The 27,318-nt window shown below is 48.5% G+C and overlaps 1 protein-coding gene across 5 annotated transcripts in view; it reads right to left on the reverse strand.

Moving 5' to 3' along the window:
- Nucleotides 1-27,318, reverse strand: part of BBS7 (Bardet-Biedl syndrome 7) — a 154,244-nt gene that overhangs the window by 71,558 nt on the left and 55,368 nt on the right. For all 5 annotated transcript variants that reach the window (XM_029587908.1, XM_029588771.1, XM_029587190.1 and 2 more), the window contains exons 6-10: nt 22,237-22,423; nt 16,364-16,436; nt 11,712-11,828; nt 6,154-6,284; nt 5,265-5,349 (exon numbers count right to left, since the gene is read on the reverse strand). In XM_029587908.1, the coding sequence (XP_029443768.1) occupies nt 5,265-5,349; nt 6,154-6,284; nt 11,712-11,828; nt 16,364-16,436; nt 22,237-22,423 (593 nt within the window). The remainder of the gene's footprint in view (nt 1-5,264; nt 5,350-6,153; nt 6,285-11,711; nt 11,829-16,363; nt 16,437-22,236; nt 22,424-27,318) is intronic.

The following is a 27,318-nucleotide window of genomic DNA, read 5'->3' on the forward strand; positions in this document are numbered from 1 at the left end:
TGCACTAACCACATCCTCTGGCAACAAATTCCAGAGTTTAATTGTGCGTTGAGTAAAAAAGAACTTTCTCCGATTAGTTTTAAATGTGCCCCATGCTAACTTCATGGAGTGCCCCCTAGTCTTTCTACTATCCGAAAGAGTAAATAACCGATTCACATCTACCCGTTCTAGACCTCTCATGATTTTAAACATCTCTATCATATCCCCCCTCAGCCGTCTCTTCTCCAAGCTGAAAAGTCCTAACCTCTTTAGTCTTTCCTCATAGGGGAGCTGTTCCATCCCCTTTATCATTTTGGTAGCCCTTCTCTGTACCTTCTCCATTGCAATTATATCTTTTTTGAGATGCGGCGACCAGAATTGTACACAGTATTCAAGGTGTGGTCTCACCATGGAGTGATACAGAGGCATTATGACATTTTCCGTTTTATTAACCATTCCCTTCCTAATAATTCCTAACATTCTGTTTGCTTTTTTGACTGCTGCAGCACACTGAGCTGACGATTTTAAAGTATTATCCACTGTAATGCCTAGATCTTTTTCCTGGGTGGTAGCTCCTAATATGGAACCTAACATCGTGTAACTACAGCATGAGTTATTTTTCCCTATATGCAACACCTTGCACTTGTCCACATTAAATTTCATCTTCCATTTGGATGCCCAATCTTCCAGTCTTGCAAGGTCTTCCGGTACTGATCACAATCCCTTTGTGATTTAACTACTCTGAATAATTTGTATCATCCGCAAATTTGATAACCTCACTCATTGTATTCCTTTCCAGATCATTTATATATATATTGAAAAGCACAGATCCCTGAGGCACTCCACTGTTTGCCCTTTTCCACTGAGAAAATTGACCATGTAATCCTACTCTCTGTTTCCTGTCTTTTAACCAGTTTGTAATCCACGAAAGGACATCACCTCCTATCCCATGACTTTTTAGTTTTCGTAGAAGCCTCTCATGAGGGACTTTGTCAAACACCGAAAATCCATATACAGTACATCTACCGGTTCCCCTTTATCCACATGCTTATTAACCCCTTCAAAAAAATGAAGCAGATTGGTTAGGCAAGACTTCCCTTGGGTAAATCCATGTTGACTGTGTTCCATTAAACCATGTCTTTCTATATGCTTTACAATTTTGTTCTTGAGAATAGTTTCCACTATTTTTCCCAGCACTGAAGTCAGGCTCACTGGTCTCTAATTTCCCAAATCACCCCTGGATCCTTTTTTAAATATTGGGTTTACAGTGGCCATTCTCCCGGTCTGAAAATATGGGCCCCTGTCACAGCAACCCCGATAGATGGGTCAAGCAAATGGGACCATCCACCACCAGACGCAGAAGGTCCGCAAACCGCGGCCATTCGGGGCTACCAGAATCACCCTGCCTGAATGAAGCTTGATGCGCCACAGCACTCGACCTAAGAGAGACCATGGTGGAAACAGATACAGCAACCGATGTGTTGGCCATGGCTGAACTAGAGTGTAGATGCCCTCCGATCCGATCTTTCTTCTGTGATTAAAAAATGGATCCGTTTTTTTCAATTTCCTGGAGTCACCATGAGGTCCATCGCTGGTCTGTCTCACCTTGCTTGCAGCAAAATGAAGGCCTCCACCAACAACTCCCACTCTCTCGGACCCAGATGCTATCTGCTGAGGAAGTCCACCTGCACGCTGTCCACTCCGGCCACATGGGAAGCAGCTATTCTTACCAGATGTTTCTCTGCCCAAACAAACAGATCTTGCACCTCCAGCACTACTAGACAACTTTTCATTCCACCCTGATGACTTGAGGTATGCCACTGTCGTCACATTGTCTGAGAACACTCGTACTGACTCGACTTGAATGAGCGGGAGAAACGTCAATAATGGTTCGTGCATTGCCCTGGTTTCCAGCCAATTGATGGACCAGATTGCCTCCTCTGATGACCACTGACCCTGGGCCAATTTCCCTTGACAGGCTGGCATCTGTGATTACCAGCACCCAGTCAGGCACTTCCAAATCCATCCCTTTCTCCAGATTGTGCTGAGACAGCCACCACAGGAGACTGGACCTGGTCTCCTCCGGCAACTTCAAAGGAAGCTGAAATTCCTCTGAAAGCAGATCCCAATGGGATAATAGAGCCCTCTGCAGAGGACACATGTGAGCAAAAGCCCATGGAACCAATTTCAGCGTTGAAGCCACAGAACCTAGGACCTGCAAATAATCCCAGTACCTGGGAACTGACAGATGCAGCAGCCAAAGGACCTGACTCTGCAACTTGACTACTCTCTCCATCGTCAGAAACACCTTCCCTATCCGGGTACCGAAGCGTACCCCCAGATATTCTGACTCAGCCAATTTCAAAGGACTCTTTGCCAGATTCATCACCCAGCCCAATGAGTCCAGAAGGTGCAGGACCTGCTGAATTGAGCAACAATGCTCCACTTCCAACTTCGCCCGTACTAGCCAATTGTCCAGGTTCGGGTGCACCAGGATACCTTCTTTCCTGACTGCCGCCGCCACTATCACCATCACCTTTGAGAACGTGCGTGGTGCTATCGCCAACCAAAAGGGAAGGGCCGAAATTAGAAATGCTCCTCCAGGACCATGAACCTCAGGAAGGGAACTCCCCTTTACACACTGTCGCTATCACAGTGCTTAAGGTCTTCACCCAGAGGGTAGCACTGACCTTCTGCAGATTGAGAATGGGCCGAAAGGTCCCCTCCTTTTTGGGCACCACAAAGTACACAAGAGTACTCACCTTGCCCCCTCTCCTGAGAGGGCACTGGAACAATGGCGTGCAGGAGCTGCAGCCATTGCAAAGTATCCCACACCGCCTCTTGTTTGTATCAGGAGATGTAGCGGGATATTACAAAGGCAACCCTGAGCTGACGAGAACATTCTAAGGCATAGACACCACTTCCAGGATCCACTCATCTGAGGTGATCCTGGTCCACTCCTCGTAAAAGAGGGACAGCCTCCCTTCGATAGCCGTCAGAGAGGAGCGGACCAACCCACCTTCATCTTACTTCTGCTTCCCTCCAGAGGGCCACCATCCTTCAGAGTTCTGCGCTGGGCTCGAAGGGACTGCTGTCTGCCCAAATTATATTTTTGTGCCACCAGCCCAGGGCTCCTGCCAGCGCGAAATCTCCTCTCCTCTCGAAATCAAGCTCGTGGAGGGAAAGGCTTCTTGGGGGTTTTCTTGTCCGCCGGCAACTTATTACCCTTCAATTCCCTCAACTGCTTCATGAGCTGCTCCAGATCCTCCCCAGAGAGCAGCTTGCACTGGAAGGGGCAGTTAGACAGCTGGGCTTTAGACCACACATCCGCCGAACAATTTCGCAGCCATAGGAGTCTCTGCGCTGGAACCGCAGAGACCATACTCCTAGCAGAAGTCCGGATCATGTCATAAAGGGCATCCGCCACATAGGCCACTCCCACTACCAAGCGGGCAGCCTGAGCCACCTCAGCAGTCGTTCCCGAACGCTTATCGTGCGCCTTCTGCACCCAGCACAAGCAGGCTCTCTCCATCAAGCTTCTGCACATTGCCACACGAAGACTCAAAGCTGACATCTCAAACAGCCTCTTGAGTAGAATTTCCAGTTTTCAATCCTGGATATCCTTCAGAGTGGCCAAACCTACCATCAGGATTGTCGTCTTCTTGGTAACTGTGGAAACTGCCACATCCACCTTGGGAATCTTCCATGACTGCAAGGTCTGTTCCGGCAAGGGATAAAACTTAGCCATAGCCCTGGCTACCATCAAGCCCACGTCAGGAGATTCCCACTCCCGATTCACCAACTCCTTCACCATCTTAGGTAATAGAAAGGCCTTAGGGGGCCCTCGTAATCCCTCCAGGACCGGGTTTACCCCCCTCATTATCCAAATCTTCCTGAGAGACCTTAATCCCTAGCTCCTTAAGCACCTGGAGAATAAGCGGGCCCAGCTCATCCCTACGGAACAGGCGGACTACCCAAGGATCGTTACCTTCCGCGATCGGAACCTTGTCTGGATCCCCCAACGCAACAGAATCCTGGTCTGGATCCTGCATCGGATCCACCAAAATGTCAGCAGGGTTCTTGTCCGGATCCACTGAATCTCCCTGCATCTGATCCGGATCATCTGTCTCCGCTGACTGTCTTCTTCCACCGTGGACTGCTTGAGACCCAAGGCCCAAAGGATCCCTCCGGACTCTGCATGGCTCCAATCCCGGGACTTCCTGGGTAAAGGCCTCGTGGTCCAAACAGGTCTTATGGAGCAGAAGGACAAAATCAGTTGGAAAAGCTTCTGGATCTGCGTCCCCCAGCACCTTTTCTCTTCCCTTGCCACCAGCAGGTCTTGCTCTGTAGTAAACAGCGTGGGAGTGGAGTGCCAAAGCTCTGAAACAGCAGCCTGACTCCAAGCATATGTAGACAAAATGGCTGCCGGCTCCTCTCTCACCATCCTCCCCCAGGGCTTCCAGAACCAGCCCAGCCGACCTCATGCTCCTCAGTCCCCCCCCCCCCCCCCCGCCCCCCCGGGGATCCTGTGGAGGTCCCAGCCCCTTCAGAGATGCAAAACCCATTTATCTGGACTTATCTGGGGTACGAACAGGAACTCTGCGCATACTTTCTCTTTAAAACCATCCATGAACTTTTCACCTGTCCACATAGTTTTGAAAGTTTGCCCCACAGTAAATAAGTGGCAGGGTCATCCCAAGTGTTCCCCTGATTAGTGCAATAAGCACTAAACTACACCTGCTCCCTGAGCAGTATGGAATGTAGAGCACCTGCCGTGCGATCCGAGTCCCTATGAGGTGACGCAGCGCTGAGGCACGCAGGGGGGCGGACGTCGCTCCTATCTCAGGACAGTGAGCCGAGGACGAGCTTCACTATCCCGGAGTCTGCCGTGCGATCCGAGTCCCTATGAGGTGATGCAGCGCTGAGGCACGCAGGGGGGCGGACTTCGCTCCTATCTCAGGACAGTGAGCAGAGGACGAGCTTCACTATCCCGGAGTGCCAGGGAGGACTATGACAAAGGGCAGCACTGAATTTATGGATTGCAGAGGCAGTGAAAGCTGAAACATTATTCTACAGATTTGGAACTTTACACACTATTGATAAGTGTCATTTAATGTAAACATCAAATAAAGAAATCTTTCTGAAATTTAATACGAACTTGCATAACAATTGTGTAAATGGCATTGGAATCAGGGTGTGAATGATATTCCTTGAAAAAGCAGCTGGAATAGAACAGCACAATCAGATTCCTACTTCAATTACTTTCTTTTCCTGTTGCTCCTTACCTGAGTATGTGGCTGTCAGAAGTTCATCAAAGCCATCCTTTCCAACACAGCCGCCTTGGATAGACATGATGCTCTCCGACAAGGCCTACGAACAACAGAGACCCAGTAATAGAGTAGATGATGGCAGATAAGTGGCCGAAACAACCACAATAACAGAGGAACTAATGTTTCAAAAAACACCCTCTTAATAACTTTGGGAAACTGTATCAGAACAAATAATGTGCTCTTACAGTCGTCTGGCTCTTGCCCACACAGGGCTGCAACCAGTTTCGTGCATGTAGCACACACAGTCACCTCATTTACTCTTTCCCATCAATTGCAACTTTTCATTTTTGTAAAACCCCACTCACGTGACCCATATTCTAAAACCAATTTTAAAGTACTTATCTAGAATATGGGTCACGTGAGTGGGGTTTTACAAAAATGAAAAGTTTCAATTGATGGGAAAGAGTAAATGAGGTGACTGTGTGTGCCAGAGCACCACAGCAACTCTCCCTTCTCACGGGCTCGGATTTAGGCCGGCGAGTCACCTCCGCTGCCAAGCGTTCGTCCAGGTCTGCTGCAGTGGTGCTGCTCCTCCTCTTCCCCAGCGGCGCAGACTCCAGGAAGCAGCAGCAACGTCTCCAAACAGAAAAGTTAAGTGTGGGAGCCATCTGCAGCACGGGCATCCTGTTGCGATGCACAGTGGGGCCTGTCTGTGTGCAAGGATTGCAGGAAGCCCTGTGCTGAATTTTTTTTCATCTGCAGCTGCTGCTTGGAGCCCGTGACTTGAAGATGAGAGAATAGGAGAAGGGGGAACACCCTGGGACAGGTGGATCTGGGCAGAGACCACAGGAGGAAATCACTGCACACCCCTGCAATCCAGCCCTGCCTTCCACAAAGAGCTTACCTGCTGAAATCGAAGAACAGGATCGTTGGCACTGTCAAAGCTGTAGATCTCCACCATGCCATCATCTCGACCCACGAGGAGCTCTTTCACACCATCGCCCAAGATATCAAAGCTCTCAACACATAAAATGCCTGCAAGCAAAGACACCAAACATTCAGCCAGCAGACAGCAAGGCTCGCAACGGCAGTAAAAGGTACGGCAAAAGTGCAATACTAAGAGAGGTCTCTGCATGGCTCCTCCTCTTTAACATATTATTACCTGAAATTACTTTTCCAATTTCCAACACGGCATGATAATTCTTTCAGTTCCAATCAAAACGATGTCCATAAATCTCCCTCCATACATAACCTGAACCATCCATAGCATCATCTCACGTTATACCCTACTCTTGGATACATTTAACACAGAAGCATAGAGTATTATAATATCTAAGGCCCATCCAGTCAGTCCAATTTCATTCCTGATGCCAAAAACAGCACTCCCACAGCTAAGGATCCTCTGTGCTTATCCCAGGCTTTACCTCTCACTCCCTCCCACAGCTAAGGATCCTCTGTGCTTATCCCAGGCTTTACCCCTCACTCCCCCACAGCTAAGGATCCTCTGTGCTTATCCCAGGCTTTACCCCTCACTCCCCCACAGCTAAGGATCCTCTGTGCTTATCCCAGGCTTTACCCCTCACAGCTAAGGATCCTCTGTGCTTATCCCAGGCTTTACCCCTCACTCCCTCACAGCTAAGGATCCTCTGTGCTTATCCCAGGCTTTACCCCTCACTCCCTCACAGCTAAGGATCCTCTGTGCTTATCCCAGGCTTTACCTCTCACTCCCCCACAGCTAAGGATCCTCTGTGCTTATCCCAGGCTTTACCTCTCACTCCCTCACAGCTAAGGATCCTCTGTGCTTATCCCAGGCTTTACCTCTCACTCCCTCACAGCTAAGGATCCTCTGTGCTTATCCCAGGCTTTACCCCTCACTCCCTCACAGCTAAGGATCCTCTGTGCTTATCCCAGGCTTTACCTCTCACTCCCCCACAGCTAAGGATCCTCTGTGCTTATCCCAGGCTTTACCTCTCACTCCCTCACAGCTAAGGATCCTCTGTGCTTATCCCAGGCTTTACCTCTCACTCCCTCACAGCTAAGGATCCTCTGTGCTTATCCCAGGCTTTACCCCTCACTCCCCCACAGCTAAGGATCCTCTGTGCTTATCCCAGGCTTTACCCCTCACTCCCCCCACAGCTAAGGATCCTCTGTGCTTATCCCAGGCTTTACCTCTCACTCCCTCACAGCTAAGGATCCTCTGTGCTTATCCCAGGCTTTACCCCTCACTCCCCCACAGCTAAGGATCCTCTGTGCTTATCCCAGGCTTTACCTCTCACTCCCCCACAGCTAAGGATCCTCTGTGCTTATCCCAGGCTTTACCTCTCACTCCCCCACAGCTAAGGATCCTCTGTGCTTATCCCAGGCTTTACCCCTCACTCCCCCCACAGCTAAGGATCCTCTGTGCTTATCCCAGGCTTTACCTCTCACTCTCCCACAGGTAAGGATCCTCTGTGCTTATCCCAGGCTTTACCCCCCACTCCCCCCACAGCTAAGGATCCTCTGTGCTTATCCCAGGCTTTACCCCTCACTCCCTCACAGCTAAGGATCCTCTGTGCTTATCCCAGGCTTTACTCCTCACTCCCCCCACAGCTAAGGATCCTCTGTGCTTATCCCAGGCTTTACCCCTCACTCCCCCCACAGCTAAGGATCCTCTGTGCTTATCCCAGGCTTTACCCCTCACAGCTAAGGATCCTCTGTGCTTATCCCAGGCTTTACCTCTCACTCCCCCACAGCTAAGGATCCTCTGTGCTTATCCCAGGCTTTACCCCTCACTCCCCCACAGCTAAGGATCCTCTGTGCTTATCCCAGGCTTTACCTCTCACTCCCCCACAGCTAAGGATCCTCTGTGCTTATCCCAGGCTTTACCCCTCACTCCCCCCACAGCTAAGGATCCTCTGTGCTTATCCCAGGCTTTACCCCTCACTCCCCCACAGCTAAGGATCCTCTGTGCTTATCCCAAGCTTTACCCCTCACTCCCTCACAGCTAAGGATCCTCTGTGCTTATCCCAGGCTTTACCCCCCACTCCCCCACAGCTAAGGATCCTCTGTGCTTATCCCAGGCTTTACCCCTCACTCCCTCACAGCTAAGGATCCTCTGTGCTTATCCCAGGCTTTACCCCTCACTCCCTCACAGCTAAGGATCCTCTGTGCTTATCCCAGGCTTTACCCCTCACTCCCCCACAGCTAAGGATCCTCTGTGCTTATCCCAGGCTTTACCCCTCACTCCCCCACAGTTATGGATCCTCTGTGCTTATCCCAGGCTTTACCCCTCACAGCTAAGGATCCTCTGTGCTTATCCCAGGCTTTACCCCTCACTCCCCCACAGCTAAGGATCCTCTGTGCTTATCCCAGGCTTTACCCCTCACTCCCCCACAGTTATGGATCCTCTGTGCTTATCCCAGGCTTTACCCCTCACTCCCCCACAGCTAAGGATCCTCTGTGCTTATCCCAGGCTTTACCCCTCACTCCCCCACAGCTAAGGATCCTCTGTGCTTATCCCAGGCTTTACCCCTCACTCCCTCACAGCTAAGGATCCTCTGTGCTTATCCCAGGCTTTACCCCTCACTCCCTCACAGCTAAGGATCCTCTGTGCTTATCCCAGGCTTTACCCCTCACTCCCCCACAGCTAAGGATCCTCTGTGCTTATCCCAGGCTTTACCCCTCACAGCTAAGGATCATCTGTGCTTATCCCAGGCTTTACCTCTCACAGCTAAGGATCCTCTGTGCTTATCCCAGGCTTTACCCCTCACTACCTCACAGCTAAGGATCCTCTGTGCTTATCCCAGGCTTTACCCCTCACTCCCCCACAGTTATGGATCCTCTGTGCTTATCCCAGGCTTTACCCCTCACTCCCCCACAGCTAAGGATGCTCTGTGCTTATCCCAGGCTTTAACTCTCACTCCCCCACAGCTAAGGATCCTCTGTGCTTATCCCAGGCTTTACCTCTCACTCCCCCACAGTTATGGATCCTCTGTGCTTATCCCAGGCTTTACCTCTCACTCCCTCACAGCTAAGGATCCTCTGTGCTTATCCCAGGCTTTACCTCTCACTCCCCCACAGCTAAGGATCCTCTGTGCTTATCCCAGGCTTTACCCCTCACAGCTAAGGATCCTCTGTGCTTATCCCAGGCTTTACCTCTCACTCCCCCACAGCTAAGGATCCTCTGTGCTTATCCCAGGCTTTACCTCTCACTCCCCCACAGTTAAGGATCCTCTGTGCTTATCCCAGGCTTTACCCCTCACTCCCCCACAGCTAAGGATCCTCTGTGCTTATCCCAGGCTTTACCCCTCACAGCTAAGGATCCTCTGTGCTTATCCCAGGCTTTACCCCTCACTCCCCCACAGCTAAGGATCCTCTGTGCTTATCCCAGGCTTTACCCCTCACTCCCCTCACAGCTAAGGATCCTCTGTGCTTATCCCAGGCTTTATCCCTCACTCCCTCACAGCTAAGGATCCTCTGTGCTTATCCCAGGCTTTACCCCTCACTCCCCCACAGCTAAGGATCCTCTGTGCTTATCCCAGGCTTTACCTCTCACTCCCCCACAGCTAAGGATCCTCTGTGCTTATCCCAGGCTTTACCCCTCACTCCCCCACAGCTAAGGATCCTCTGTGCTTATCCTAGGCTTTACCCCTCACTCCCCCACAGTTAAGGATCCTCTGTGCTTATCCCAGGCTTTACCTCTCACTCCCTCACAGCTAAGGATCCTCTGTGCTTATCCCAGGCTTTACCCCTCACTCCCTCACAGCTAAGGATCCTCTGTGCTTATCCCAGGCTTTACCCCTCACTCCCCCACAGCTAAGGATCCTCTGTGCTTATCCCAGGCTTTACCCCTCACTCCCTCACAGCTAAGGATCCTCTGTGCTTATCCCAGGCTTTACCCCTCACTCCCCCACAGCTAAGGATCCTCTGTGCTTATCCCAGGCTTTACCCCTCACAGCTAAGGATCATCTGTGCTTATCCCAGGCTTTACCTCTCACTCCCTCACAGCTAAGGATCCTCTGTGCTTATCCCAGGCTTTACCCCTCACTACCTCACAGCTAAGGATCCTCTGTGCTTATCCCAGGCTTTACCCCTCACTCCCCCACAGTTATGGATCCTCTGTGCTTATCCCAGGCTTTACCCCTCACTCCCCCACAGCTAAGGATCCTCTGTGCTTATCCCAGGCTTTACCTCTCACTCCCCCACAGCTAAGGATCCTCTGTGCTTATCCCAGGCTTTACCCCTCACTCCCTCACAGCTAAGGATCCTCTGTGCTTATCCCAGGCTTTACCTCTCACTCCCCCACAGCTAAGGATCCTCTGTGCTTATCCCAGGCTTTACCCCTCACTCCCCCACAGCTAAGGATCCTCTGTGCTTATCCCAGGCTTTACCCCTCACAGCTAAGGATCCTTTGTGCTTATCCCAGGCTTTACCCCTCACTCCCCCACAGCTAAGGATCCTCTGTGCTTATCCCAGGCTTTACCCCTCACTCCCCTCACAGCTAAGGATCCTCTGTGCTTATCCCAGGCTTTATCCCTCACTCCCTCACAGCTAAGGATCCTCTGTGCTTATCCCAGGCTTTACCCCTCACTCCCTCACAGCTAAGGATCCTCTGTGCTTATCCCAGGCTTTACCTCTCACTCCCCCACAGCTAAGGATCCTCTGTGCTTATCCCAGGCTTTACCCCTCACTCCCCCACAGCTAAGGATCCTCTGTGCTTATCCCAGGCTTTACCCCTCACTCCCCCACAGCTAAGGATCCTCTGTGCTTATCCCAGGCTTTACCTCTCACTCCCTCACAGCTAAGGATCCTCTGTGCTTATCCCAGGCTTTACCCCTCACTCCCCCACAGCTAAGGATCCTCTGTGCTTATCCCAGGCTTTACCTCTCACTCCCTCACAGCTAAGGATCCTCTGTGCTTATCCCAGGCTTTACCCCTCACTACCTCACAGCTAAGGATCCTCTGTGCTTATCCCAGGCTTTACCCCTCACTACCCCACAGCTAAGGATCCTCTGTGCTTATCCCAGGCTTTATCCCTCACAGCTAAGGATCCTCTGTGCTTATCCCAGGCTTTACCCCTCACTCCCCCACAGCTAAGGATCCTCTGTGCTTATCCCAGGCTTTACCCCTCACTACCTCACAGCTAAGGATCCTCTGTGCTTATCCCAGGCTTTACCCCTCACTACCCCACAGCTAAGGATCCTCTGTGCTTATCCCAGGCTTTATCCCTCACTCCCTCACAGCTAAGGATCCTCTGTGCTTATCTCAGGCTTTACCTCTCACTCTCCTCTGTGCTCCTAACTTTCTTCTCCTGCCTGTGACAAACTCCCCTTTTTAATCTGGGTCACTCAGCTGTACCTGACAGCCCCCCCTCTTCCCTCTAGATAGTGCTGGTCTGGTTTCTGAATCTCACTCTTGCTCTTTGTCGTGGTTTTGTAAACAGAAATGAGGAAGTGCTGAGAGTAATAATGCCGAGATGCGCACCTCCTCTTTTCTTCTCATTTGAGATTTCCCACTTCTGCACTGGGCACTCGGACGTGATCTGAATCAGGCCAAGCTTGCCGTCCGACGTTCCATACAGAAGGTCTTCTCCAGAGTCACCTGAGCACAAACATTCGTATCAGGGCTAGAAGACAGTATTCTATGTAACAAGCTAAGATAAACATTTTTACTACACTAAACGTTCCCTTATCCACCAAGCACAACCAGTGGGGCTTCCACGGGAACAGAAAACAAACAAGAAACGGAATGGACACGAACTTTATCAAGGAATACAGGTTATTACCTTAACAAAACGCGCGTCCAACCCCCCCGAACCTAAAAGAGCCCGCAACATGCAAATGCATGTTTATGGCCCTATTAGGTATTCCCAAGCGATTCAGAAAGGAAAATGTGCAGCCAAGCCACACATTTTGCTTTCAGAAATTAGCGCCTACCCAAAGGTAGGCGCTAATTCTCCGGACACCGGGAAAATGCACAGAAAAGGTCCCGAAAGTTTAAAAAAGTAAAAAATTAAAAAAAAAAAAAATGTTAAATGGGCCCGCGGCTGTCAGGTTGAAAACCGGACGCTCAATTTCCATCATGAGAGGTCTAGAACGGGTAGATGTGAATCGGTTATTTACTCTTTCGGATAGTAGAAAGACTAGGGGGCACTCCATGAAGTTAGCATGGGGCACATTTAAAACTAATCGGAGAAAGTTCTTTTTTACTCAACGCACAATTAAACTCTGGAATTTGTTGCCAGAGGATGTGGTTAGTGCAGTTAGTATAGCTGTGTTTAAAAAAGGATTGGATAAGTTCTTGGAGGAGAAGTCCATTACCTGCTATTAAGTTCACTTAGAGAATAGCCACTGCCATTAGCAATGGTTACATGGAATAGACTTAGTTTTTGGGTACTTGCCAGGTTCTTGTGACCTGGATTGGCCACTGTTGGAAACAGGATGCTGGGCTTGATGGACCCTTGGTCTGACCCAGTATGGCATGTTCTTATGTTCTTAACTAAAAGGCGTGCCTTTCAGATCACACTGGTTTCCCTCCCTACTTGGCTTCTTCCACATTCCAAGTGCTGTGAGCCACTGTACAGTAAGCGCCCCAAACAGAAGATTCAAGATTCACTCCTACTGTCAGTTTCTTATGTACTAGCTACCACAGCAAAACTCTCTCTGGCTTACATCAGAGGAAATCTCATAAAATAAACCTGAGATTGAGGATAGCATTTTGAAAGAAAGTCTCTCTGCAAGCGTTTCATGTGTTTCCTTGACCAAGACAGTACTCCAAGACAGCTGACATGGAACCCTATACCTAAAAATAAATCCACACCGTGGAGCTGTGAATCCTCAATAAACCATGCACTTAGTTCTGCAACTTCCAGATCTTCATGTCTGTCAACCAGACCTGGCTTTCCCTGTGTTGAACCAACTCCCAGATACTCCAGGGATCAAGATGCTCTTGTCAAAATTGGAAACCCAGCTCAGATACTGCAATAATTGCAACACTCTGCTGCTGATTCACTTTTGTAGGCCAGCTTCGGTCAGAACCACCAATCATCCAGACACAGATGCACCAAAATACCGCCACCACAACCATCACCTTCAAAAAAGATCTTGGAGCTATGGCCAACCCAAAAGGGAGAGGCTGACACTGTTGATGCCCCTTGCCCCACCACAAGACAAAGATATTTCTGATGTTCTTATTTTATTGGGATATTCAGATCCAACGAAATTAAGAATTCTCCTTGTCGCACTGCTACTGTAACCAACTTCAGAGTCTCCATCTTGAAGTGGAGCACCTTCAGAGCCTGGTTGAGCTGCTTCAGATCCAGAATAGAGCAAAATATACTCCTCTTCTTTGGTACTACAAAGTAAATTGAGTAGTGACCTTGCTTCTATTGAGATTACAGGACTGAAATCACCATCACAAAAACCAGCAGCCACAAAATATTGTCCATATGGTTTCCCCTTATGAATAGATCAACAAGAGGAAAACATCAGAAAAAAAAAGGGATGGGAAAACTTTAGCTCTGACTATTCCTAAGACCCAATGGTCCAAAATAATGTGGACCCACTTCCAGGAAAAGGTTGTCAACAACCCGCCTAGCCTTTATACCGGAGAATGGCCACCCACACCTGCATTTGAGGTCCAAAACCTTCCAGACTGCCCTGAGACTCCATCCTTACCTTCCTTATGGAACCGGAATCTACTAAAAAGGGTCTAGACCACTCGCCACTTGCTGACCTTCCCAATTTCGCACGGTTGGAATCCCTAAAGCAACTTCAAGCCAGAGCTACTCACAACATCCCCTTAGGCTTGTCTTCAGGCTACCTGGGGACTTGTACTTCTCCCATGCTTTCACCATTTTTTCTAGATCTTCTCTAAAAATATTTCTCTGGAAGAAACCTTGCCTTGGAAATTGAAACTGCTGACCAGTTATGTAGCCACAGCAAACAGGCAGTTACAATGGAAGCCAAACTGCTAGCCGAAGCCCAGGCCAATTCATATGAGGCGTCCGTCAAAAAGGTGGTCCCTGGTGCCATCTGAGCTGCTTTAGAACATTCTTATGTGCGATGAGACAAACACAATCCTGCCCTAGCAACAATACCATCGAATACCATCAGGTTATTGCGGCGGTTACTACCCCTAATTAAGCTGGATATTCACTTGGATGCAGTTCCAGCAGTGCTCTCTGCATTGGTGGTGGGGTGGAGGGGAAATGGAACTAAAGGGTACTAAAAGCCAAAAGTAACAAGTATGTGAAAAAAAAAAAAAGTACATAACTTGCTGGGCAGACTGAATGGGCCGTTTGGTCTTCTTCTGCCGTCATTTCTATGTTTCTATGAATACAGCAGCCTACAGCACCAACCCAAGAGTCTCAAAAACCAGCTGAAGTACAGCCTGTATCTTCCTAACCTGAGCAACTCTGCAGGCAGAGCCCCCTTCCACAGGCATGGTGGTCCCTCCTAGTGACAGCACAAATCAATGCATCTACTTGAGGAAATCTCAGCTTTTCCCTTTCCAGAGCGGGAGGAGATTCAGCCTCGCCATAGTCTTATCCCCTTCACACAGAGATCAAATCCTTATCTATGCCATGGAAATGCTTTGAACAGTTTTCTTGAACTTCACATCATAGGGTCGTTTTCCGAGTTAATAGACTCCTATCCTCTTTTTTTTTCTCTATGTCCTAACTTTCTTAGAGACAATGAAACTATGGGAAAAAGTTCAAACCATAGCTGAATTATCCTCTTTCCCCAAGGGAGCATTTCTCCTCCTCAGACATCCCTCAGTGCTCCTTCCCCTTAAAATCTCAAGGTCCACAAGGAACGGATCTGAAAGTGCAGGATTTTCTTCCCTCCCATTCCTCTTCACATTTTTCTTGCTCTGGATCCCACAGGAGAGAAACCCAGATCTGCTCTCTGGACTGATGCAAACACTTCCCAAGCTGCATGGAAAGAGAAAGGAATGAGAGAGATGGGAGGCGCTCCTCTTGGAATGCTGGGGACCAGGAAGCTGCAGCTCCTCCTCTGAGCTATCGCTCCTGGCCAATGGCAGCAGGCCCACCGGTGGGATCCGCCTCTCTGTCCTACAATCCAGGACCAGGAAGTTGCAGCTCCTCCTCTGAGCTATCAATCCTGGCCAATGGCAGCAGGCCCACCGGCGGGATCTGCCTCTCTGTCCCACAATCCAGGACCAGGAAGCTGCAGCTCCTCCTCTGAGCTATCGCTCCTGGCCAATGGCAGCAGGCCCACCGGCGGGATCCGCCTCTCTGTCCCACAATCCAGGACCAGGAAGCTGCAGCTCCTCCTCTGAGCTATCGCTCTTGGCCAATGGCAGCAGGCCCACCGGCAGGATCTGCCTCTCTGTCCCACAATCCAGGACCAGGAAGCTGCAGCTCCTCCTCTGAGCTATCGATCCTGGCCAATGGAGGCAGGCCCACTGGTGGGATCCGCCTCTCTGTCCCACAATCCACAGGCACCACTTCCCAGGCTCTCTCGCTCACCTCTGCTGCTTCAGCCTGCCGTGCCCTCAGGTGGCCATTGTTCTCCTGACTTCCTTTTAATTTATTGTTTACAGCCTTAGCAAGCAGAAACCATAAGAACATGCCATACTGGGTCAGACCAAGGGTCCATCAAGCCCAGCATCCTGTTTCCAACAGTGGCCAATCCAGGCAACAAGAACCTGGCAAGTACCCAAACACTAAGAAGATCCCATGCTACTGATGCAATTAATAGCAGTGGCTATTCCCTAAGTAAACTTGATTAATAGCCGTTAATGGACTTCTCCTCCAAGAACTTATCCAAACCTTTTTTGAACCCAGCTACACTAACCGCACTAACCACATCCTCTGGCAATGAATTCCAGAGTTTAAATGTGCGTTGAGTGGAAAAGTAGGGTCTTTGCTTCCACCATCATCTCACCTAAGAAGCTCTTCCACATATCCACCATCCTCTCTCTCTCTGAAGAAATGCTTCCTTACATTATTCTCAAAGCTACCCTCCTCCATCTTCCCTCCATGACCCCTTGTTCTGTGGACCACTTCTCTACCAAAGCAACACAGAACCAGCATAACCTTTCCCCACAGTTCAGCACAGTTCACTAGTCTTCTGATGGTTCAAATGGTTTCACATTTCATGTTCACTTACCGCCATCTCCGTTGTGTAACGCTAAGACAGTGGGAGGACCAGGGACTTCCACTGCATACATCAAATCAGATCCCTGTATGGAGAATGAAAAAGGAAAAAAATAATGCACTGGTAATACAGGCTAAGTGAGTATAGTCTTGCCTCTGTACTTCTGTGTGCAGAGTCCTTTTTGCATATTACCCCCAAGTACTAAAGGAGAAGTTACTACTTACCTGATAATTTCCTTTCCTCTAAGGCAGGGGTGGGCAATTCCAGTCCTCGAGGGCCACAAACCTGTCGAGGTTTTAGGATATCCTAATGAATATGCATGACAGATTTGCATACAACTGAGGCAGAGTGCATGCAAATCTTTCTCATGCATATTCATTAGGGATATCCTGAAAACCAGACTGGTTTGTGGCCCTCGAGGACTGGAACTGCCCACCCCTGCTCTAAGGAATGCAGGCCAATCCACACATGTGGGTTATGCACTCCTACCAGCAGATGGAGACAGAGTAAAGCTGAGTCATCAGTCATCCAGTATTCTCTAGAAAAGCCAAAACTGTGTACAAAGTGATTATATTTGGACATGGCTATTATCAGTCAACCACTCATGCTTCCAACCCATTGGGAATACTGAGCTCATCCAAAAGAATGCAATAATCCCAGGAGCTGATTATGTTACAAGTTCTTCAATGAATGAACAGAAATAACACTCTTGTCCGCATATAAGAGACAAAGTTCCTCATGAGAGGCTTCTAGGAAAAGTAAAAAGTCATGGGATAGGTGGCGATGTCCTTTCGTGGATTGCAAACTGGCTAAAAGACAGGAAAGAGTAGGATTAAATGGACAATTTTCTCAGTGGAAGGGAGTGGGCAGTGGAGTGCCTCAGGGATCTGTATTGGGACCCTTACTTTTCAATATATTTATAAATGATCTGGAAAGAAATACGACGAGTGAGATAATCAAATTTGCAGATGACACAAACGTGTTCAGAGTAGTTAAATCACAAGCAGATTGTGATAAATTGCAGGAAGACCTTGTGAGACTGGAAAATTGGGCATCCAAATGGCAGATGAAATTTAATGTGGATAAGTGCAAGGTGATGCATATAGGGAAAAATAACCCATGCTATAAATACACAATGTTGGGTTCCATATTAGGTGCTACAACCTAAGAAAGGGATCTAGGTGTCATAGTGGATAACACATTGAAATCGTCGGTTCAGTGTGCTGCGGCAGTCAAAAAATGGTGAATAAAACGGAAAATGTCATAATGCCTCTGTATCGCTCCATGGCGAGACCGCACCTTGAATACTGTGTACAATTCTGGTCGCTGCATCTCAAAAAAGATATAATTGCGATGGAGAAGGTACAGAGAAGGGCGACCAAAATGATGAGGGGAATGGAACAGCTCCCCTATGAGGAAAGACTAAAGAGGTTAGGACTTTTCAGCTTGGAGAAGAGACGACTGAGGGGGGATATGATAGAGGTATTTAAAATCATGAGAGGTCTAGAACGGGTAGATGTGAATCGGTTATTTACTCTTTCGGATAGTAGAAAGACTAGGGGGCAATCCATGAAGTTAGCATGGGGCACATTTAAAACTAATCGGAGAAAGTTCTTTTTTATTCAACGCACAATTAAACTCTGGAATTTGTTGCCAGAGGATGTGGCTAGTGCAGTTAGTATAGCTGGGTTTAACAAAGGATTGGATAAGTTCTTGGAGGAGAAGTCCATTACCTGCTATTAATTAAGTTGACTTAGAGAATAGCCACTGCCATTAGCAGTGGTTACATGAAATAGACTTAGTGTTTGGGTAATTGCCAGGTTCTTATGGCCTGGATTGGCCACTGTTGGAAACAGGATGCTGGGCTTGATGGACCCTTGGTCTGACCCAGTATGGCATTTTCTTATGTTCTTATGCTGAACCTGGGAAAATGATGTGTCAAAAGTCTAGGCACTGAACTTTTAAAATGGAGGTGCCTAGGTATGTGGAAAATGGGGAGCTTGGTAAACTGGGCCCTAAATATACTGAACACTGATGTAGGGGGTCATTTCCAAACTGTGCAGATTGCTACAAAGCCCAGGGTGCTTTTCCCCAGCAACTCTGCACCACGGAGAGGGTGGTGGAGGCTGGAAAGCCCTTCTGGAGGGAGGTGGTGAGGATAAAACCAGACACAGAATTCAAACACCGCAGATCCCTACAGGCCACAGAATGGAAGTGAAGGAAAGCGTGCATGGGGGTAACTTCCGGGAGTGGCAGTTACTGCCCTTAACCAACATGTCTTTTAGTTTGGATGCAACTCCACCATTACTCCCTGCTTCAACGGCAAGATACCTCTTACTCAGACAGCAACCAAAGGCCCTGACATTTACTGTCTGTGAAACTGATAAGTAAGGGGGAGACCTGTACGGCGCGGCAGATACTGCCATAAGCTTGCTGGGCAGACTGGATGGACCGTTTCTATGTTTCTGTATTACCGTATTTTTTGCTCCATAAGACGCACTTTTTTCCCCCCAAAAGTGGGGGGAAAATGTATGTGCGTCTTATGGAGCGAATATAAAAAAAAAATTAAAAATCTAACAAACCCCCCCCACCCTCCTGACTCCCCCCCCAAGACCTGCCAAACGTCCCTGGTGGTCCAGCGGTGGTCTAGGAGCGGTCCGGGAGCGATCTCCTGGGCTTGGGCCGTCGGCTGACTGTAATCAAAATGGCACCGACGGTCCTTTGCCCTCACTATGTCACTGGGACCGACCAATGGCAACGGTAGTCCCTGTGACATAGTAAGGGCAAAGGGCCGTCGGCTGCCAGTAATCAAAATGGCGCCGACGGCCCTTTGCCCTCACTATGTCACTGGGACCGACCGCTGCTATTGGTCGGTCTCAGTGACATGGGGAGGGCAAAGGGCCGTCGGCGCCATTTTGTTTACTGGCAGCCGACGGCCGAAGCCCAGGAGATCGTTCCCGGACCTCCGCTGGACCTCCGCTGGACCACCAGGGACGTTTGGCAGGTCTTGGGGGGGGTCAGGAGGGTGGGGGTTGTTAATTTAAAGGGTTGGGATGGGGTTTTTTTTTGGGGGGGGAGGGGTTCCCAGAGAAAGAAAAGTTTTCTGATCTGGGGAGTGGACCGAAATGGCCCTCCCCAGACCCGAAAACAAAATGGGGAGAAAAAAAAAAAAAAAGCTATGCACTCCCCTAATTTGCTCCATAAGACGCCCAGACGCAGAGCCGGTTTAGCACAAATTTTTTTTTTTTTTAATTTTCCCCCTCTGAATCCTTGGTGCGTCTTATGGAGCAAAAAATACGGTAAGTCCCTGAAAGAAAGGTTTGTGCGTATTTTCCCTTAGAAAATTTAGTAGGGAGAAAGTCCCTGCAGAGATTTGCACCTGGTATTGTTTCCCTGAAACACAATGCGTATGGTTGTGAGATGACAAAACTTCATGCGCTGTTGCCTGATCTTGCCTGCCTTTCCCAGGGGTTGCTTCCTCTGCATACAGGGTCTCTTTACCCAGGGTAAATGGCTTTTCCTGTTCGAGCCCCAGATCAGTCCAGACCCGTGGGTTTTGCATCTCTACCAGCAGAGGGAGACAGAGAACTGAAAGCTTTTGAGTCGCTGCCAGATAACAGAGAGCGCCCCCTGCAGTCCCCTCCACAGTTCTCTGTCTCCAGCGATGGTAGAGATTCAGACCTGCAGAGGAAGAGAAGTTAGAAGACGCTCCCTGAGCTGTTAGGGTCCTTCGTGGGCCATCCCTCAGGCTGAGCCGGGCGAGCGGGGGGTTGTAATCCCAGATCAGTTTTAGCCCGCAGCAGATCCAGGGGTCTGGTACCCTCTTATCCCCTGAAGGCTCCTTCCCAGACGTGTTGCCAACAGCAGGGAAGTATTCCTTTTTTTTTTTGGCTTGAATTTCTGCCGTTGCTGTGGCTGCTGTTTCTTTAAAAAAAAAAAAAAGTGTAACATTTTTCTTTTAGCAGCAACCGCTCCTGCTGTTTCTGGTTTGATCGTCGGGGAAGGCCCGGGCTGGGGGAAGAGAGCAGTGTAGCTCCTCTGTTTGTGGCTGTGGGCTGCTCAGGGAGCGGGAGACTGCGTTGGGCCGCGTTCCCCTCTTCTCCTGCACATGGAGACAAGATGGCGCTGACAGCGGTTTCCCTTGTCAGGCCGGCAGCCTGACTCGGGGACAGATAAATGCAGCGGCGCTATGCCGCGATTCGTTTCTGGAGGGGAGGAACGAGGCTGGTAGGAGAGCCGCAGGGTTCCCAAGGTCCTGTCAAGATCAATACTGGGAGCCTAAACAGCCTGTCACTCAGGAGAAGGGCTAAAGCTCGGAAGGCTAGAAGACAGCATGTGATGGTGAATGGAAATTACTCTGAAGAGAGAGTGGTAAGTGGAGTGCCACAGGGATGAGTGTTGGGACCGGTCCTGTTTTATTCACCATTCCCTTCCTAATAATTCCTAACATTGTTTGCTTTTTTGACTGCCGCAGCACTCTGAGCCGACGATTTCAATGTGTTATCCACTATGACACCTAGATCTCTTTCTTGGGTTGTAGCACCTAATATGGAACCCAACATTGTGTAATTATAGCATGGGTTATTTTTCCCTATATGCATCACCTTGCACTTGTCCACATTAAATTTCATCTGCCATTTGGATGCCCAATTTTCCAGTCTCACAAGGTCTTCCTGCAATTTATCACAATCTGCTTGTGATTTAACTACTCTGAACAATTTTGTGTCATCTGCACTTAAACCACAAGAGGCCTAGATGTAGGAGCAGGGCCAGCTCGGGAGAACAAGCTTAGGGTCTCAGCATTCATTCCAGGGCTGAGTACTTAAAGTTTACGTTAGGAACCCACATTCAAAAAATGTTTTGCTGGCCCATATTTACCGAGGATAAACACCAAACTTATGCACCTAAATGTGAGCACTCTGTGCTCTTTGATTATTGGGGGGGGGGGCTAACTTTTTGTTACCCATAGACACGACGTGGGAGAAAAGCTTGGTAACCTTCCTGTTTTAGATGCCCCTTGTGGCGTGGGTTGGGGGGAGGGGCAGAGGGCAGGATTACGCTGGACGGACAGTATTAAGATGTCTTTCTCCCAGGAGTAAAAAGCAAAGGAAAAGGTGTGTTGTGGAGATTAAAGGGTCTGCAGATATAAAGTAGGAGGAAAAAAAAATGCAGAAATCCAGATGGACCTTGGCGGGAACAGTATATCGTCATTAAAAGAGCGCGGGGTCGGTGCCCGAAGGCGCCTCCGGTACAAGGACCTGCTGGTGCTGCTTTAAGAAATTCATCCAAGATTCCCCTCTCCACCTTCACTGGCGCTTCCACCACAAGCTCTCTGTTAAACTGGACCTTCGTTGCCATCACGCTCCTCTTCCTCCTGAACTAGACGTGCTTTTGACTATCCGCCCTGGCTCTTGTGCAGATAGCTCCCTTTTTTCCTCCCGAGGCAGCGATTGTGTCGGAGAGGAGGAGCAGAGCTGTACTTTAACTTTCGGTAGTGTTACGCTTTCGCTTTACCTGGATGTCTGCAGTTTTTCCTTCAATAAAAATGTGGACACTTCCTATTTTATATCGTCTGCAGAGCCTTTAAGCTCCGCGGCACACCTTTTCCTTCCGTTCTGACCGAGTTGTGTGTTTTGCGCTTCGTTCCACGTATTTCTGTGGTGTTTCTCCCAGGAGTTTCACAGCGCTACAGGGCAGACTGTCTCCTTGCACGGACAAGATAAATCAAACTGGATGTAAGGGACACAGCCGAGATCTAAAAAAAATGTAAACCAGATCATCTCACTTGTAAGCCCTTCCTAGGGGTGCCTCCCAGCCACAAGCAAAGTCAATAAATGCAGAGGCATGGATATTTGTCTACAAATGAAGGCATGCAAAGGGCGAACCTGCAAGACTCTCAGCACTCTGTCCTGGCAGCCCAGCACCGGGGTGGCACGGGAGAGTCTCTCCACGGGAAGGCAGACGACGTCATTGATTCGGTCCCCAGAGAGATAGTAGTGCTGGTCTCTGCAGTCACAGTAATGGTTGTAGATGTAACTGGCACACAGGAAGAGATCCGCACCCGACACGTGCCTGCGGGGAAAAAGGAAAAGCACAACCGCTCATCGAGGTTCCTACTCCGCACGTCAAGTTTTCAGTGGCAGCCACCGAGTTATTCTCCAACACAGACGTTTCCCCCCCCTGCCACCAAAGCAACTTGTGTTGGTAACTAGTACAACATAACTAGTCTGCGCTTGCAATCTTCTCTCTGGCCAGCAGTACTTGGCCGTCAGCCCAGCCTCCAGGGCCAGAGATCCTCAAACTCCTGTCTCTTGTGCCACACTGCAGTGCATACTCCATTCAATCCTGACCTGCGTTCCAGAGCATCGGCGCTTGAAAGCTACTCAAGAAATGCTCAATAAAACAGAATCACCCTATATAAATATATGTGTGCTTTGTTTTTATTTGCTAACCTCTCTTTCTGAGAATTCTAACGGGGTAATACTCAGCCACTGGCTGGCTTGCAAAGTTTGCCAAATACATTTATCCAGCGGTATAGCCTCACCACTGAATACACCTATCTTAAAAGGAGCTGGATAGATTTATCCGGCTAACTTTACGGCATGACCAAAGTTAGCTGGATAACTTCACTCTGGAAAACATCACCAGCTAAATTATGCCTGGGGATTGAGTTAGCCTGCTAAACTTTAGCCAGGTAAGTGACAGAAATATTCAAAAGTCAGCATTTAATGGTTATCTGGCTAAATGCCACCAAACATGGGGAGTCCAAGGTGGGGGATATGGTAGAAAGGTGAAATTTAAACTTGCTTGGTAATCTCCTCCAATCCAGACAAGTGGATTATGTCCTCCCTGCCAGCAGATGGAGACAGAATAAAAGCTCAAAGCTGACTTCACTCACTTACAGGGGTCAAGTGCTGCCTTCAGCTCTTTAGTACCCTATATCACAGCAAAGACAACCGAAGGGAATTGTTTTAGTTTACTAATCACCATCACCACCAAAACCTGATTCAACCAAGAAACTTCACTCAATGGTCATTAACCCAGGAATTAGCAATCCTTACCCTATGGTCATGATGAGGCCAACTACCTTCAGAGTGGACAACATAGTCATTGCTAGTTTTATGACAATGTCATAAGAACATAAGAAAATGCCATACTGGGTCAGACCAAGGGTCCATCAAGCCCAGCATCCTGTTTCCAACTGTGGCCAGTCCAGGCCATAAGAACCTGGCAGGTACCCAAAAACTAAGTCTATTCCATGTAACCATTGCTAATGGCAGTGGCTATTCTCTAAGTGAACTTAATAGCAGGTAATGGACTTCTCCTCCAAGAACTTATCCAATCCTTTTTTAAACACAGCTATACTAACTGCACTAACCACATCCTCTGGCAACAAATTCCAGAGTTTAATTGTGCGTTGAGTAAAAAAGAACTTTCTCCGATTAGTTTTAAATGTGCTACTTGTTAACTTCATGGAGTGCCCCCTAGTCCTTCTATTATCCGAAAGAGTAAATAACTGATTCACACCTACCCATTCTTGACAAATAAGTTTGCTTACCGTAAACGTTGTTTCCGTAGATAGCAGGATGAATTAGCCATGCTGTCCTGGGATCTGTCAATCAGGTCCGGGAGGCGGAGCTCGATAAGCAGAGGTTAGTTTTTTGTTCCCTCTGCGGCTGCGCGTGTGTTCCCGTGCAGGAAGTAACAGATTCTCCTCAGTCTGTGATTAAGCAGTAGATGGTAGGAGTGTAAGATTGTGATTGCCAGGGAGGAGGGTGGGTCAGCATGGCTAATTCATCCTGCTATCTACGGAAACAATGTTTACGGTAAGCAAACTTGTTTTTTCCCGTCAATAGCAGGGCCGAATTAGCTATGCTGTCCTGGGAGTCGCAAGCTCCCGATCACGTTTGGATCTATTCTGTTAATGAACGTGATATAAAGGATTGTGGCAATCACTTGGAATGAGATGGTACAGATTGTAGGATTGCTTGTCCTATCTTTGTATCCGTAGTTGCTTGCTGGTGAAGGCAGTAATGTGACGTGAAGGTATGGAGAGATGTCCATGTAGCTGCCTTACAGATGTCTATTGGTTGTATATTCCAAAGGTGTGCCCACGAAGTCGTTAGGGCATGAACCTGATGGGCTTTGGGTTTTTGCGAAAGTAGTAAGTTTTGTTTCTCGTAGCAGAATTGGATGCATTGGACTATCCAGCTCGATATGGTATGTTTCGTTACCGGTAGACCCGGTGCCTTAGGGTCAAATGAAACAAATAGTTGAGACGGACGTGATGGAGAGTTCATTCTATTTCTGTAGTATGCTAACGCCCTTTTACAGTCGAGGGTGTGAAGTAGTCTTTCACGCTCATTGCCATGTGGTTTTGGAAAAAAATATCGGTAATTCAATATTTTGGTTAAGATGGAAGTGAGAGATTACCTTTGGTAAGAAAGATGGATGCATCCTAAGCACTACCTTTTGATGAAAAAACTGTAAGTATGGTTCATAGTGTACCAGTGCTTGTAACTCACTGACTCGTCTTGCCGAGGTGACTGCTACTAGAAATACCACTTTCCATGTCAGATATTTTATGTGTGCTGACTCCATTGGTTCAAAGGGGGGAAGCATCAGTTGTTCCAAGACTGAGTTGATATTCCAAGGAACTGCCCGTTTTGTGACGGGAGGTCTAAGGTGCAACAGTCCTTTGATGAAACGAGAGAGGATTGGATGAGCAGATATTGCAACATCATTGTACAGTCTATGGTAGGCTGCAATGGCACTGAGGTGAACACGAATGGAAGACGTGGCTAATCCCTGTTCATATAGTGTATGTAAATAATCTATTAATTGTTCATGTGGACAATCCAGTGGTGATATGTGATTGAATGTGCACCAAGTAGAATAACATTGCCACTTGTAACTGTAATTCTTCCTAGTGGAGGGTTTCCTAGACTCCAATAGTATGAGTTGTGCGTGCTGAGATATGTTTTGTTCCGTTAATAACAGCCGGTCAACCTCCATGCTGTCAAGTGGAGGGATGAGTGCAACGGGTGTAGAAAAGTTCCGTGGTCCTGTAGTAGAAGATCTGGTCGATTCGGAAGACGGATTGGTGTGTCGCTGGATAAGTGAAGAAGGTAACTGTACCATGGTTGACGAGGCCAGGCCGGGGCGATAAGAATCATTTGAGCTCTGTCCGTTATGCACTTCTGAATTGTCCTGGTGATCAAGGGTATGGGAGGAAAGGCATATAGAAGACCTGTCGACCACGGAATTAGGAACGCGTCCTGTGCCAGTCGGATCTTGCTGGGTCTTATGGAACAGGAACTTGGAACTTGTTTGTTGAGTTCCGTTGCAAATAGATCGATTGATGGCGTCCCCCATCTGTTGAAGACACTGAGTGCTACTTGTGGATTGAGGGACCATTCGTGGGGATGGAAGATGCGACTTATCTTGTCCGCTCTTGTATTTGCGATGCCCGGTAGGTAAGTGGCTTGTAGGTGTATGCAATGCTAGTGTGCATGTTGGAAGATGATTAACGTTTCCTTGCAAAGGGGCCAAGAACCCGATCCCCCTTGTTTGTTGTTGTAGAACATCGCTACTTGATTGTCTGTGTATACCATGACTCTGCGGCCCTGCAGAAACTTCTGAAAGGCCTGTAGCGCGTTGCGAATTGCTTGGAGTTCTAGCAAGTTGATTTGTAGATTCTGTTCCTCCAAGGTCCAGAGACCTTATGTCTCGTAAACCTCTAGATGTGCTCCCCAACCCTTCCGTGATGCTTCGGTAGTTAGGACTGAATTGTGGATGGGCGGACGGAACAATGCTCCTTTTGTTAGTGTGGACTGATGGAGCCACCAAGAGATGTCCTTTTTCATTTCTGTTGTAAGAACGATTGGTTGTGTGAGTGGTTGTATGTGCTGCTTCCACTGTCGCTTCAGTACCCACTGCAGGCGTCTCATGTGTAACTTGGTATTTGGGACCAGGAAATTGGCCGCTGCCATATGACCCAAAATTACTAGCAATTGTCGTGCGGAGGTTGTCTGTTTTGCCTGCAAGCTCTGTAGGAGTTGTTTCAATTGTATCTGTCTGTCCACTGGGAGATAGGCGCCTATGAATTGTAGTTGTTGCGTTGGTTGTAGGTGAGATTTTTGGAAATTGACTACTAACCCCAACTGCTGTAGACATTGAAGGATCTGGTGGAGCCGATGCAGTAGTAGCTCCCGAGTCGGGGCTACTATTAGCCAATCGTCTAGATAAGGAAAGATTGTCATCCCCTGTTGTCTGAGATGAGGCACCACCACTACCATGCACTTAGTGAATACTCTGGGTGCAGCTGATAATCCAAAGGAGAGTACCCTGTATTGGTAATGTTGGTGCTTGTAGTGAAAGCATAGGTACCGCCAAGAGGAGGGGTGGATTGGAATGTGAGTATACGCATCCTTCAGGTCGATTGAACACATCCAGTCGTTGGGTTGCAGTAATGGCAGAATCGATTTCAAGGATACCATCTTGAATATTTCCTTGATCAGGCATTTGTTGAGTTCCCGAAGATCTAGAATGGGTCGTAGGCCCCCCGACTTTTTGGGAATCAGGAAATAAGGGGAGTAAAAACCCTTGTTTCGACGATTCTGGGATAGGAGCGCGATGGCCTTCTCCTTGCATAAGTTAGAGATCTCGTGTTCGAGTTGTGGTTGATTCCTCGCACATCGTGTGGTGGGCAAATGGGGTAATTTTGGTTTTGTCCGAAATTGAAGACGGTACCCTTGACTCACAATATCCAATACCCACTGGTCGGATGTTATTTGTTCCCAAACCTGAAGGCACGATTGAATTCTCCCCGGCGGCGGTAAGGGGTGTGATGGTGGCTTTAATTTCAAAAAGACTGTTTCGCCTTAGGCGCAGAAGTTTGCTGTTGACCTTGCTGACCAGTGTACGCGGTTTCCCTCTACGAGGTACATGTGATTGTTGTTGGTGAG

This window comes from Rhinatrema bivittatum, chromosome 1 (genome assembly GCF_901001135.1).
Source record: "Rhinatrema bivittatum chromosome 1, aRhiBiv1.1, whole genome shotgun sequence".
NCBI classification, from domain to species: Eukaryota; Metazoa; Chordata; class Amphibia; order Gymnophiona; family Rhinatrematidae; genus Rhinatrema; species Rhinatrema bivittatum.